The sequence below is a fragment of the Aulonocara stuartgranti genome (assembly GCF_965226115.1).
Source record: "Aulonocara stuartgranti genome assembly, chromosome: 1".
Lineage (NCBI taxonomy): Eukaryota > Metazoa > Chordata > Actinopteri > Cichliformes > Cichlidae > Aulonocara > Aulonocara stuartgranti.
The window spans coordinates 19,716,442-19,731,038 of NC_138939.1; the positions used below are offsets into that span (position 1 = coordinate 19,716,442).

The 14,597-nt window shown below is 40.8% G+C and overlaps 1 protein-coding gene across 5 annotated transcripts in view; it reads left to right on the forward strand.

Annotated features, from left to right (window-relative positions):
- zfhx3b (zinc finger homeobox 3b) overlaps positions 1 to 14,597 on the forward strand; it is a 151,249-nt gene that overhangs the window by 119,029 nt on the left and 17,623 nt on the right. For all 5 annotated transcript variants that reach the window (XM_082555310.1, XM_082555309.1, XM_082555313.1 and 2 more), the window contains exons 6-7: positions 4,587 to 4,694; positions 14,411 to 14,547. In XM_082555310.1, coding sequence (XP_082411436.1) covers positions 4,587 to 4,694; positions 14,411 to 14,547 — 245 coding nt within the window. The remainder of the gene's footprint in view (positions 1 to 4,586; positions 4,695 to 14,410; positions 14,548 to 14,597) is intronic.

A 14,597-nucleotide genomic window follows, 5' to 3' on the forward strand; every position in this document is an offset into this window, starting at 1 on the left:
AGTATTCATTCACATTTAGATCCCGAGGTCACAGCAGGGCCAGCAGGGAGAGAGGCCAGTGAGTCGCCCCCCCCCCCCCCCCCCCCCCCCCCATAGACAGGTCAGGAATCTAACATGTAACTCTGACCAGCAGCGCTGAGCTAGCTTACTCTTGCTTCCATGTGAAAAGGAAAGTGTGTGGGAGAGGGGGAGTAAGAGCATGAGTGAGAAGAGTACAGGGACAGATGAGCTTTCATTTTGTGCGCAGTGCTTGGTGTAGTTTCTGGATTTTACTACATTGATTCTTTCGTGGATTAATGTATATTTTGGTACACTGATCTATTTTTTGAATGCATGGCTAAATTTTAAATGCATTTCATAACTGAGGTCTATATGACTCATTACAACTGAAATACTACACAGAAATCAGTAAGAATATCTTGCAACTCACTTAAAAAGCAGTTGTTTTTTTCCAGTATTGCATGTGTCCACATTTTAATTAAGCCCTATGTATTGTAGTGCAGAGGCCATTATGGTTACTGATAGTACCGTGTTGTGGTTTATTGGTCGTTCATGAGCAAAAGCCCCGCTTGTGTCTGACAGTGTTGTGGGCATGTTTTGCTCAGTTGTGGTTTTATGAGGTGTAGCTTCAGAGCTTCTGTGAGTATGTGTTGAGAGGGGAGTTACGAGGGGTGGGAGTGTTTTCCTGTGTGTTGTGCTTTTTTTGGGGGGTGGTGTCTTGCGTATGGGGCACAGAGGTGCTGATATGAGGAGCGGACAATGCATGAAAGCCCTCAGCATGAGTCCTGTGTCTCATTGTCCCATGGTACCCTCCTGTCACTTTCATTTTGCGCCCTCTAGTCCAGAGTCAGGCTAACTTTGATATGAGGAAGGGGTGCAAGGGATGCTGGGGAGCATGAGGGGGATTTTTAAAAGAAGGAGAAGGGGAGAAAGATAGAGTCTCTGAAGTGTGAAATAAGATTGCTTTTTATCCGACAGTGCAGCGCTAAAGAAAAGGAAGCTGTCCGGCTCTGGATAAAGCGGGGGAAGCACACCTCTCTGATTTACAGTGCAGTCCTGTGACACCTGGTTAAAATGATAACAACAGCCTCAATAATCATAATGAGAGTAATGAGAGCTTAGACGCACGGCTCCACACAAGAGCCCAGAGAGAAGCGCAGCTCAACCCTCGCTCCCAGTACTCGAGAGCCGGGGAGAGGGAGAAGCTGAGCTCTGCCCCCGCGCTGGTGCTCCATGACTTACGAAACCCAAGCGAGATAAATAAGACAGTGGAGTGACTGAGATGCTATATATGCAACTAAAAATGAGCAGACTGTCACTGCTGTTTGAGGAACACTGGAGCCGTTCTCAGGTAGGACTGGAATTCTGTACTTTAAGAAAGGCAGTTATCATCACAGCATTATATTCTGCTGAGGCCGAGGATGGAGGAGGAGCCTGACCTAGTGAAAGATATCTAGAGTGACTATTATTACTTGCTGCTGCTCTTCTCCACAGTCTGGGAAGAAATACTGGAAAGTGCAGTGGTTACCATCAATTATTTATTAGGCCGTTTGTGCTTGTCAGTCTGATTAGCATTAGTGTAATCACTGCTCTTCAGGGGAAAAGGAAGGCTGCTCTCTCTCATCTGAAGGTAATCTTGCCATTTTCAGTGTCTCATCGTCACCAGACAGCTTTTGCATAGCATCTGCTTTTGTCATCTCCACATATTTCTTCCCTTTCCCCTTCCCCATGTGTTTCTGTCTGTTGCTGCTCGGCCCCTATCCCCCCACCACCACCACCCTCCCCTCACCTCATTAATGTGTGTGTGAGCAAGTTGCTCTCGCCCAGCTTGTATAGAGTGACACCTATGGGTCTGATTAAGCCTCTGCACTCACTGGCAAAACACAAGAGAGGAAGACCGCTAAGCACCTACACAATGTAGGAGTGTGTGCGTGCGTCTGTCTGTCTGTGAGGGAGCCCATGAATTGTCCCCACTGAGTGACTGGGAGAGCAAAGCTGATATTTTTCATGCTCAGAACAGATGAGTGTAATCTCTGTGTCGGCAATGGGTTTTTTCAGCTTGCATGATTAGATTAATGGAACTGTTTCATATCATTGTATTAGGATGGTTAATGAAGACAATTAATTAGAAGACAACCTTCAGGCTATTGTCCTTTACATCTCTCAGATTTGGGTTAGAAATGGCCTGCTGCCATAGCTTTGAGTGTTTCTCCTAATCTATTTTCTGAGCTAATCTATGGCTACAGTTTTAGTGTCTCTACCATTTGCATCCTACTCTTAGGCCACTCGTGACCTTTCATTAATTATAGCTGGCCCCAGCTTTAATCATTCTGTAATACTAGTTGTATGAGATGAGAAATGGGCAAAGCCATTTGCCACTTAAAGATGTAACGGTACTTCTGGAATGAAATGTCTGCATTTCTGCATAAATTATAAATGTGTTCTGTGTGCCAAAAGTGACATGATCATTAAACATCTAAAAAGAAAGTGTGAAAAACATGAGTGGGGAAAAGGAAAAAAATCAGTACCAGCGTGCTCATGTATAGCATGTGTGCAGGAAGTTGGGAGTAGGTGGGGCGGTTACAGAGAAGCTTAGCATTAGAATGCTGGCTGCCTATCAGAGAAATGTTTAAGCACAAAGTGTGTATTAATGTGTAGGTGGGGAATTAGTCTCACTACAAGTGTCACATAGCTAAGAAATGACACCTTGCCCCGTTTTTAAAGGTGAAAAAAATTTACCTGGGGATTATTTTGTAATCTGAGCACCTATGCAGCTGTACAGTATCCTAATTCTCAGACTGTTGTAGAGATTTATGCAGGTAGGAGTTATAGGATTTTGGGACTCTGCAGCAGATCTCTGGGTTTTTTGGGAATGTTTAAGATCCAGCTCACCAGTACCGGAAGGAATTCATAGAGTCCCTTGGAAACATAAAAGAAACACAGTAATGCAACTTTTTTGTTGTTGTTTTGAGGGGTTTTTTGCAGCTGATTATGATTAAATAAAAGCTTATTCTTAACTGTGCATTTGTGCTTAGAATAATAAAATATCACAGTTGATATAAGCACCCCCTTATGGTTTTGTAGCTATAGTGTATACTTAAGAGAACCGTAAAAAAAAAAAGGCGATAAATATAAATACGCGATGAAGAAAAGTGGAAAAAGCTCCTTAAGCAACTATCTAAAAAAAAGTCATATAACAAAACGATAATTTTTTTCTAATGTATTTTCCAGTTATAAATAGGACTGATTTGCATAAGGAATTTTAAAACCCATTCAGCAGAATAAATTAAGATCTATTTTATTTATGTGTCATTGTCATCAGTAAAGGAACAGCCACATGGTTTAGAGATGTATGGTTATTAAGTGTGTCTGTAATAATGATACATAGTTTGAGTTTGAGAAACGTACCTGTTGTATATACAACATAGGCTCTGTTTCATAACTAACAGGCTAAACAGTGAGTGTTGGGGAAAATGTACTGTCATAAAAATGGTTTTGGCTGTGGGTACTCATGTGGTGAGCTTAGATTAGATGCGTGATGACTGCAGGGCTGAATACTTGAACAGGATATTTCAGTAGCTGTTGTAGCTTTGTCAATATATCAATAGCTCATAGAGTAGAGACCTATGCATGAAAGCATTTTCAAAAGAGCATTTAAGTACATTTGCTGAGAATTAGCTGACTTGTATAATAACTGATTGACTGCGGCCTAGTTTACTGTTGTCAAATCAATGCTATTCCATGCAAGTCACACTACTTTTAAACAAACTTAACAGGCAAAGGGGATGTTCAGGGGGCACTGGAGGGAAATAAACAAGATTGATGCCCTTTTTATTATCTGTTTTTGCTATCTTTTCCTCTGTGTGTTACTTACAAATGGCGTTATTGGATATCCATTGTTTGGACTTCGATGCTCTAAATGGCCTGATATATCGAGCTGAGGCTTTTAAGGTGGTTACAGGGGATTTCTGCCTTTGACTTGGCTTAAAAATAAAATGAATTGTGGCTCTGAAAGTTTTAAATATTTATGATTTATTTTATTTGCTATAGTGGGATAGCAGAAGTGAAATGAGGTTTGTATTGGTAAGTAACCTAACAGATTGCAGCGCGCGCGTGTTTGTGTGCGCGTGCGTGTGTGTGCGTTATGAGAGGAAGCAAATGGGGGTCTTTTTCTTGAACTGTACTGCTCAATTATTTTTCCATCTGGCCATTTGCACCCATGTGCTTGCTTTTAGTTTTATCTACACATTAAACACAGAGAATTGTCCTTGTGTCTTTTGTTTTGAATACATACACAAAACAATAGCAATAAAAAGAAAGAGTGGATATTCGACTTTCCTCCCCCCTTATAATTCAGCTCAGATTTTTTTTTATTCAAGTTGGAATTATTTTTTAACAGAGATAATCAGACAGCACAGGACAGAAAGCAGATTCTGCCCTCTTTGTCTGCTAGCCTTGCAACTGTGTGTCAGCAAATGTAATTGTTGCAAGCTCCTATAGAAAAAAAACGCTACCGCCCCTTTAAGTGCTTCCACCAATTCTGATGGCGTGGTGATTTACATATCCCGTTCTCCCTCCCCCTTCAGGAGAGCTGAGCGAGGATGTGGAGGCTGCTAGTGAGACCACCACAGACCAGGAGGACCAAACCAAAGACAGAGAAAGTGGGGGGGAGAAGGAGCTCACCAAAGGGACAGGTAAGGCTCATATTTACACACATTTAGGGACTACTACTCACATGATTCACGTGGCCATGCAGCTGAACATTGCTAAGCAACATGCCTTTTGCCAAATTAAATTAAACATATTTTAACAAAGGTTTCAAAGCCTTTCTAAGCATTGAAAATACTCTCAAAACTCCCTAATCTAGTTTTCAAAGGCTGCTCTTTCATGCTGCATGTTCCCAGGCATCTCATCAGCTACAGTTAGAATAAGCTGTCAATTTAAGTAATAAGTTCAGGTAACATGTGACCCATGTTTTGTCTTTGATCAGTGGGTGATGTGAAGAGCAGGGCCTGCATGTGTAACTCCCAGTGTGCCACACACATACACTTGAATAGCACTGCCCCCTTCTCAAATTTGCTGTACACACAGAAGAACATTGACACCACTTACCTGTGTTTTCCCTTATCAGATCAGGATGGTTTTATCTCTGGTCCTCTTTATTGATAGGTGCTGGCTCCTAAGCAGGGGGTTGGGTTTAGTGTGAGGGGAGGAGCTTTGGGCCTCAGCACTCTCTGATCAGGGCAGGTTGCATTTATCTGCTGTAAACTTTTCAAGATGCATTGGATGTTCTACTATAACAAATGTTTTCACATCAGAGGGCATTATTAATGTAAATACAGTTCACGATAATGCATGTGCTTTTATTTACTTACCTAATTTATGTAGTTGGACCACCAGTGATCATGCCGTATAGTGAAAACAGCATTGAACCCTAAACTTTCCATCATGTAGAACTTGTGGGATAGTTGGAGGGATTTCTGGGAAGCACTATATTATTTTGACAGATTATTGACCATAACAGATGATAGCACTCATAACAGAAGAAGTTTATGTTCTTGTAGCGGTTGTGATTTTTTTTTTTTTTTTTACACTGCAACTGGAAGAAATAGTTTACTGCTGAAAGTTACTGTAGTTGTACTGAATGCACTGCTATAGGTGCTGAATTAATGACACTTGGAGCGTGTGTGGAATTAGATTGGTTGAAATAAGAAAATGAACGAAAAACTGTCTCAAGCACAAGTTTAATGACGAACAAGCTTAATGTAAAACTACACCCCCCCACAGCGCGTTCTGTATGTGCATCACTGGATCTAATTATATATGAAAAGCTCTGTTTACTGATTCTGCTCTGGTTTCTGAGAAGGAAAAAAAATGGCCCGAGTTTTCTTTTTTATGCCCAGTTTATTTCACTTGTCTGTGTTCGGAAAACAAGGCTGGCAGTCAAGACATTTCCTATTGAGTAGAGAGATTTCTCATAATCGTGACACTGAGCAGTAACGGGCTTGGATAGATGCTTCTCACTTGTCTAACTTCTTGTGTTACTGCAGGATGTTTTGATTTACACTAGTCAGGTTAAAAGCTGGAAAACAATTCAGACCTTTTGCATACCTAAGTTTTTATAAGGTGCAGCAAAAAAAAAAAGAAAAAAAGAAAAAAAACTCATCACAGTGTTTGAAGCCCAGGCTTTGTAAAATGTCTTTGATATTCGAACTTCTATTTTAAATGAGGCTGAGTTGTTTGTGCTCTTTGAAAGGGCGACACTCTTCTTTGATGGAAGAAATAATGATATGCATGCCTGACTGAATATGGCTAAAAGTATGTTTTAGCACATCAAAATAAAGCACTTTAAAAAGCATTAAAATGAGCTGGCCGATTAATAATTCACTCATACCTGTGGTGCACAGGAAGACGACTCCTCGCATTAGGATTCCTCCTTTTTGAAAGGCATGCAATTTGATACAAGCATATTCAGTTCCTTTCCTCCCCTCTGTCAGTCGCTAATCACCAAATAAGTGTGTTTCTGTGTTTTCACAAAGGAAATATGTGCTTGCATATGAAAAATTTACAGCTTCCCAGCAGCTTATTAGAAACGCTTAGTTAAAAATAGCATTGCATTAGGGAACCAGGTCTGAGGTTCTGTTTGATGTCAGTGAAAAGGTGGGTGGGTAGATTGGGATGCTGGGTTCAAGGCTGTGTTGTCAGCAAAAGGTAGACAGCTGTAGTTTAATGGAAGGGTCTCTTTTTGTGCTTCAAACTTTTTGTGATTGATGAATACAATGCCCATTCAAAACGTATGCAAACCTATCTTGTTGTTGTGGGGCGGAGGGGGCGTGAGGAAGACCTCAGAATCCATTTGGTAAACACGGGAGCTCTTGTTTGGGCTGGTGATTGCCTGAAAATGTTGTGCAGCGCGTACGCAAGGGGTGTATATGTTAAAATATGGCGTATGAGCATCTTGGCCAACCTGTTATTTATATGAAAGGTGCTCAGTCTCCCACTCTCTGAAGCTGAGCTGTTTCTAAAGTCCATCATTAGAACTACTGAAGTATTTCTTCTCATCGTTGTCATGTAGCTGTTGGAACAGAGCACAACATTGTTCCCTTACAAATGACAGTCACTGTCAGACAGACGGCATTAGCGAGCACAGAAAAAAGGCTTCCTCCTTTTTAAAGCCTCTGTCAATCTTATTTTTTCTTTCTTGTTCCACAGCTCCTCAGTATTCATTAAAATCATTTAGAGGTACATCAGAAGCCTTTGTAAAATGCATATGTATTCAGCATGTCATCTCTTGAAAGATGCCTTCATTATTCTGGTGTTTTATTTAATTATTTATTGCAGAGATAATTCACATATGTGCACGTGAAGGCACTCAGACATATTTAAATGCCATATGCTCGCAAACTCTGCATACATGGGGCAACTTTTAATGATTAAACAGCTGACTGTTGATCGTGCACAGAAATAATGCACATTTACAAGTAAATCCAATGAATACATTAAACAGAAATATGTATATATATATTTCAACATGATGTTCACATTGGTGCCAGCTGCAACTGAATCATCTGGCATGATTAGTAATTCAGAGGGTCATTTTTAATGCCAGGTATGAAATATGTATAAATGGATAGCCATGAGCCTCTTTCCTCTCTGTCTCTCCACACTTTCTTCACCTAGCTGAGACAGCACAAGCTAAAGGAAAGAGTTTCTGCATAGGAATGGAATCCTTACCTTCATTAAAGCAGGTGGTGTATTTATGCAGCAGCTGAATGTATAGGAATGCAGCAGGGCGGGAGGGTGGCAAGTATAGGGGAGACAGAAAGATGAAGAGAGCATGAAGGTGGGTGCAGGGTGGGGATTGGGTTGTGTTAATACACCGGCAGACTTGGGCACAATGTGGTTTGACAAATTTAACATAAATGTATGGGAAGGGCTGTGTCAAAGTATGTGTGTGTGTGTGTGTGTGTTTGAGGGAAGGTGAGAGGGGTAGAAAAATATATAATTCTGTCAATTCTGGGACAGTCTTTGAAAAAAAATCTGCTTGATAATATTTTATTCTTTATATCTGCACTTAAAAAAGTTTATAGGAGCCGGAGCAAGGTGGTGAAGGCAAGGGGTAAAAAAACTATTTATTTCAGCTACATATATATATATATATACACAAACAAGTGATGAATGAAATCTTGAATCTGTAAGTATTTGCAGACATTCTTCTAAATTCTTTATTTCTCTTAACAAAGAGCCCAGAGAGTGATTTTGACACAGTTTATTGGAGCATTAATTAAAGGTTACATACAGGTTCTTACCGATTTGAACTTTCACAAACTGTTTTTACACTACATTTGTACAAATAGTCACGGTATTTTTATCACTTCATGATGCCCCAAAACCTATTTACTCGACTAGAAAGCAACTCAGACATTAGTTTGTGGCTTTCTCTGTAGCATGTGCCAATCCTGTGTCAGTTTTTCTTGATCCTTAATGCTTCTCCAGCCAGTTTTCTCACATATGTGTTAAAAAAAATTGCTCAAGCATTCTCAGTTAAACATTGACATTAAACCTGTGAAATCTGTCAAAACAAAGACTAAGCCGCTAGAGTTTCCTGTAATATGCATTTGTAAGTGAGTGAATCTGTGTGCGTTTTGGGCTCCGCATCCACCTGTTTTTATGTAAATGTGCAGCATGTGTGTGTGCACTCAGCTCTGCTGTGCGTAAGGGAAGCAGATGTTGTGTTCTGCACCGAGGCTGCTGCATTTGATCTGTATAATGAACTAGATGATTAGCATCCCCTAGACGCGGCACTGTGGCATTGCAGTCTGCTCCTTTTTTTTTCTTCTTCTGTTCTTTTTATTGAGCTCCATATAATACTGTTAGTCTTGTGCTGTTGCTGCCTCACAAACAGACATGCTAAACGTTATGAATTGTTTCCCAAATAACACTGGAAACACATAGACTTAATGCTGGCTGCGGTTGAAAGTTGAAATTGCAGCCTTATGGTTAGTTGCAATCAAATTACTCACGTTTATGTTATTGTTACTCCAAACTGTGAGACGTTCAGTGCGGTGGTGATTTGTTATTGCTTTTAAACCTTGAGTAGCATGAGAAATCAGGAGACAGAGCAGCGGAAATGTTTACATATTCATAGCACATCCTTTCAGTGTTTGTCATCCCTGAAATTATAATTCCTTTTGTCTTTGAAGATAATAGGCCATAAATTGTCCTTGTTTGTGAGCCACCTCCCTGAAAGCTCAGTGTTTATGAGTTTTACCACAGGCTGTCTAATAGCCAAGCAGTACTGTGTCATTTAAAGGTGAACAACTCGTCATCCAGTTGTGCAGTGGTCTATAGATGAAAAGAGCCGCTGCTAATTAGCATCTCAATTTATACTGCACAACGCATGCTATTCTCACTCCTTCTTATACAGTTTGTTATAAGAGGGACTTTGTTTTGTTTTGTAAATGAAGAATGGTTTTATATATAAATCCAGGTGTAGCCCCAATGTCAGGTTTTTTGTCGAAGGTCCCTGTCTCTCTCTCTCTCTCTCTCTCCCTCTCTTTTTTTTTTTATTATTAATGCAGAATAATTATCTTGGAAATATGAGGTGAGATGGAACACTGCCCTTTATTGCTCTGTGCTCTGACAGGGGCCGTAGATTAAAAAAACCAGGATAGAAATGGGGAAAGAGAAAAGACAATATTCAGGTATTGTTTGCATAGCGGTGAAAGAAAATGACTTGTAGCATGGGGAGTTGAATCATCTCCATATTAATGGCCAACTTGCTGAGGGAATAGAGGTGAGGATTTTCTGCGGTGCAAGAAGCAGAGAGCTGCGGGTGCATGAAGGTCCCGGCACTGTGAAGGTGAAAGGTTTCTGGGTGCTGGGGATCAGAAGAAACGGTGTTCGGCAAGAATCATTGAGTTTCACTATAGTGAGGAAATTGTCGACTGAGCTTAAGTTTAAAATGATTGGCAGACTCTGGCTGTTCCGGGCAAAGTGACAGTAAAGTTATATGACCTTGTTGGCATGGGCAGAATGGATAATAGGCTATGTTTTTTATAACTGCTGCCTAAAACTGATGGTGAGAGAGAAGCTATGGTAATGAGAGAGGCTCTGGACACGATGAGGAGCTCGTCTCATTCTGTAGGAGGAGAGTTCCTCTCCTAAACACAAGAAACATTTTTCCTGTCTCCAACATCCTTACATACCGTTTACTGTAACTCACATTTTAGAATATGGATAACCTTTCACAAGGACAAAGATTAATGGCAGCTGTGATTGCACTCCTGCAAGAATTCAATGGCAGATGACCTGTTGTGGTTAATTTAGTCTGTGCTGTGTCAGTCACTCTGTCCGGCAGCCATCTTTTTTTTTTCCCCCCCTTGAAAGCACAACAAGGCTGTGATTGCTCCTGAGACTGGTGTAGTGTGCTGACAGCCCCTTTGCTGCTTGAATAATACAGTCCAGCTATGGGGGAAAGACAAGGTGCCAAAGTCCAATTCACTTACGGGACTCGACAGCACAAAAGCCTCTGGTTTACGGAAAAGGGGCATGAATTAATAATCACCTAATTGACTCTTAGTTTTTTTCTCCACTCTTGCTCTGGCTTTTGTGCTTTCAGACAAAAGCCCACTCTATGTATCTGTCAGAAGACGTTTGCTGCGGATGGGGGCACTGTGTCTAGAGACTGGGCAGAAGAGGTCAGGTTGGCAGGCAGACTCTGGGCAGTTAAAGGGTCACTGGCAGACGTGGACACTCCAGTTTTCTCTGTGTGAACAGGATGGACACTGATGATCTGAACGAACGCTGAGGTTGCATAAACACGCTGTAGTTTTAGGAGCTTTTAAAGCTTTTTAAAGCTTTTAGAAGTTCCACCACAAGACATAAAGGGCCCAGTAATGAAGATGTAACTCCACGACTGACTTTTTCTAATGACTGCAGTATTATCCTAGATGGCAATTTAGTTGAGTTTTTTTTTCTGTGCTCTTACACCTTCTATTTTAATACCACAAAGTAACACTAGACTTTACCTTCAACTGCCAGCTCCTTCTGACATCAGTAACAAATCTCACCATGGACTGTAAATGCTCCATCGGGAGGCAATGTTTCGGTCATTAGTTCGGATCACCTGTTCACACTGCAGATATGTGTGTCACATGTGTGAGCTTCGGACAACAGTGTCCAATCTAACATGTCAGACTGTACATGACCAAAAACAAAAAGTTTTATCTCTATTTCATACTAGTTTGTCAATGTTTCGGTCATTTTTTTTCATCACCCTTGAAGAGAAAAAAAATCTGACACAGTAGTTGGATGTTAGTCACGGTGCCGGTGAAGGTGTTGGGGTGTACTAGTCTTAGGAGAATGCTATTGATTTATGGAGTCCTAACTGGCCGTGACGAGAGACTGCATCACAGTAAGCCTCCCCTGCCCTCCATCTGTCCTGCTCTCACTTTTACACACTCATGAACATACAGCCGCTTTCTAGTTCAGGTGCTTTGCTTTCAACACAAACTGCCACTTGTTTCACCTCTCCGGTGCTAATTGAGAAATTAATGAAAGCAATGTGAAAGTGGAATTGACTTAGTTATGTTTGTCCTCTTAATGATAAGAGGGGGGTGGATGCGTGATACTTTGTCCCTGCTTACTTGCTGTACTGTATGTATGTGCTTTGCTGCTAAGTTAACTGTTCTTAATGTTTGCGTGAGGGTTTTTTTTTTCACACTTTATAACTCTCCCTCAGTTAAAGAAGTTGGGTAATTATCTGGGAATTTCAATTACATTATTATCTAAATTGTAAGAGTTGTTTTGATATGTTTCATTATCTGTCCTTGAGAAAAGTTATCTTGACGTATGAAAATTATGGTGGAATGCCAAGGAGCTACCTATTGGTGCAGAAATGGTGTTTATAAAATATGACATGCAGTGCTGTAGGAAATATAGATAGCTGTGTGTCCTTAAGGAAAAAGTATTACTGTTAAATAAAATTATGAAGCCATTTCCTAAAATGTTGGGGTGCTGTGTAAAAATGTTTATTTTAATTGAAAATAGTACAAAAGACAGTTTTTAAAAAAAAAATATTTATATGCTTATTTAAAATTTAATGCCAGTGGGTTTGCCAAAGATATAGACAATTGAAATGTGAAGGTGACCGGAGATTTTTTCTCCTCGAGAGATGAGTTCAGGGGAAGTAGGAGTGGACTGAAGTGGAGTTGAGGATGAATTGGTGAGGACAGTGCCATGACTGAGAGGTTAATGTCAGGGAATGGGAGGTTCCTTTTGTTTAACATTCCCTTTGTTTATTGGCGGATGTGTTTAATAGGATTGACTGTGACTGGACCCTAATAGGGTCTCCTTTGCTGATCCCGGTGACTCTGGGAGATCTTGCAGCCTGCTCTGGCCAAAACCAGGTCCCCCACTGGGTAATCAGCTCAACTGCCCTCATCCTGATTGGAGCTGACATTTTAATGTCTGGAGCAGGAGCGTGGTCAGCCCTGCTTAACCTGACCCCCTGCCAAACCAACCCTCCCCTACCAATGCCCTCTGTTCTCAATTTGCCCTTCCAGGACTGTACAAATCAGGGCAAATTTAACTCTTTATGGGCTTGTTAGGGGTTCAGCGAGACAACTCCAATACTTTCACCATGAATTCTTTCCACTGGTGACAAAGTGGGGTGCCACTGCAGCTCCCCCTATACAGGCTCTATGTGGATTTAGCTCCTCTCTGAGCCCACGCTAAACTGCTCAACTACAGTCGTGACTCTCTGTGCACCACCAGTTTCTCCTTCCCTTCATGAAGTGGAGTAGTCTAAAGTGGTTTGCAGGCGATGTTGTGTGAGGCCTTGCTGTACAGAAATTGTATTTTGGTGATATTAGCGTTGTTTGCATTCAAAGTTTATATATGGATAGATAGGATTGCAGTGGAAATCACATGACATTTCCATACACCAACACGTAACAATCCAAAAACATACAATACATAAAAACATACAATACAAACAGACATTTTCATTGCGCCTTAGGGATGTTTTGGCCAGACTGTTTAGACCTATTTTTGTTGAGGGGAAAAAAGGGCAATAGCACCATGGAGATGGCAGCACTTTAAAAGAGGAGGAAAGCGGATGCCTGTCGCCACTCGCAGTAGTGTTTGCTTTGCTCCTAACACGGTCCCGATAAATGCATTGTAGACTTGGTAATGCAGTTCGCAACAATTTACTGTCTGTTGTTACTGTCTTTGTGTTTGGCTCGGAGGCATTTCCAAAACAACCAACAAGCCAACTTTGAACCAACATTCAAAGTAAATCCAAAGAATGCAGTAAGAAGAATTGCCAACCAATTCAGAATGGCTGTAGCACATTTTGTGAGCACCAAAGTGTAGTTTAATCTTGTAAACATACTTAGGTATGACTAATCATCAGTCTCATGCCGTCATTGTATCTAGCGGCGGGTTTTTTCTTTGTTTGTTTTTTTTATCTTTGAAAGCTTTTTTGTTAAATGAGAGCTTGTTATTTTGTGCATCCGAACTTTGGGCGTAGTGTCAGGATTTTGTCAATGCTTTAAGAAAAGGTTTTCCCATGTTGCTGCTCCATTTTCCTCTTTGTCACAGACTAATCGTGCAACCTACAATGCGCTGAAGACATTTAGTAGCAGAAATACAAAAAATCTTATTGGAACAAAACAGCTGATAAGATTTCCCAGCTTTGCTTGATTGAAATCTTCCATAAAACGGTGTGATCACTCCTTAAATACATTTTCTTTTGAGGCAAAACTGTGACTTAATGGATAGGTACCTGAATTAAAACTCCCCCCTCAGCTCTCTCTATGCAGTTTAAACAAAAAGTTTGGTTTAAGCCAAAAAAGATATGTTATTTTCTTGTTGCACTTGTTTTTTCACCATCCAAATATTGCAATAATAATGCCATATAACAAAAATCATACTGTAATATATATTTTGCATTGCGTCAAATTTGACAGTCGCATGTATGTTGCACATGAGTTCTCATGGACTGAAGGGTAATCACGGAAAGAGTCAATGTTTAGAGTAGTTTAATACTGGTTTGGATCATCAGCCTTCTCTCTGTGGAAGAAAGACTTTGTATGTCTTGTCTCAGGTTTTGAACCTCATATGGACTGAAATTGTGGGGGTATGAAACCTAAATCTGCAACCTGCAGAAAGCTAATATTTTTATTAGCACTTTCCAGTGTTGTATAATATTCTTACAAGCCAACAGTGAAGCAGACATTTATCACTCAGCAGCAGCAGCAGCAGCAGCAGATTTGGAAGACAAAATGTGAATAATTTTTGTTGTAACAACAACCCCTCTGCTCATTTACCATTAAATGCACTTATATTATAATTTAAAACTCTCCTCCTTGTTTGCGTGTGTCTTTGTGAATGTGTCTCTCTTCAGCTTTGTCCGGCCACTTGGAACGGCACCAGTCAGGTTCCCCAATTCCTTCCAAAAGGCCCTCTTCACGGTCAGAGGCCTCAGAAAGCCCACTCTCCTCGAAACGACCCAGGACAGCTGAGAAGGGTGCTGCGGAGCAGGTGAGAGTTCCACACCACAGTATTTTGTGAATATTGATGCCCTCAGATGT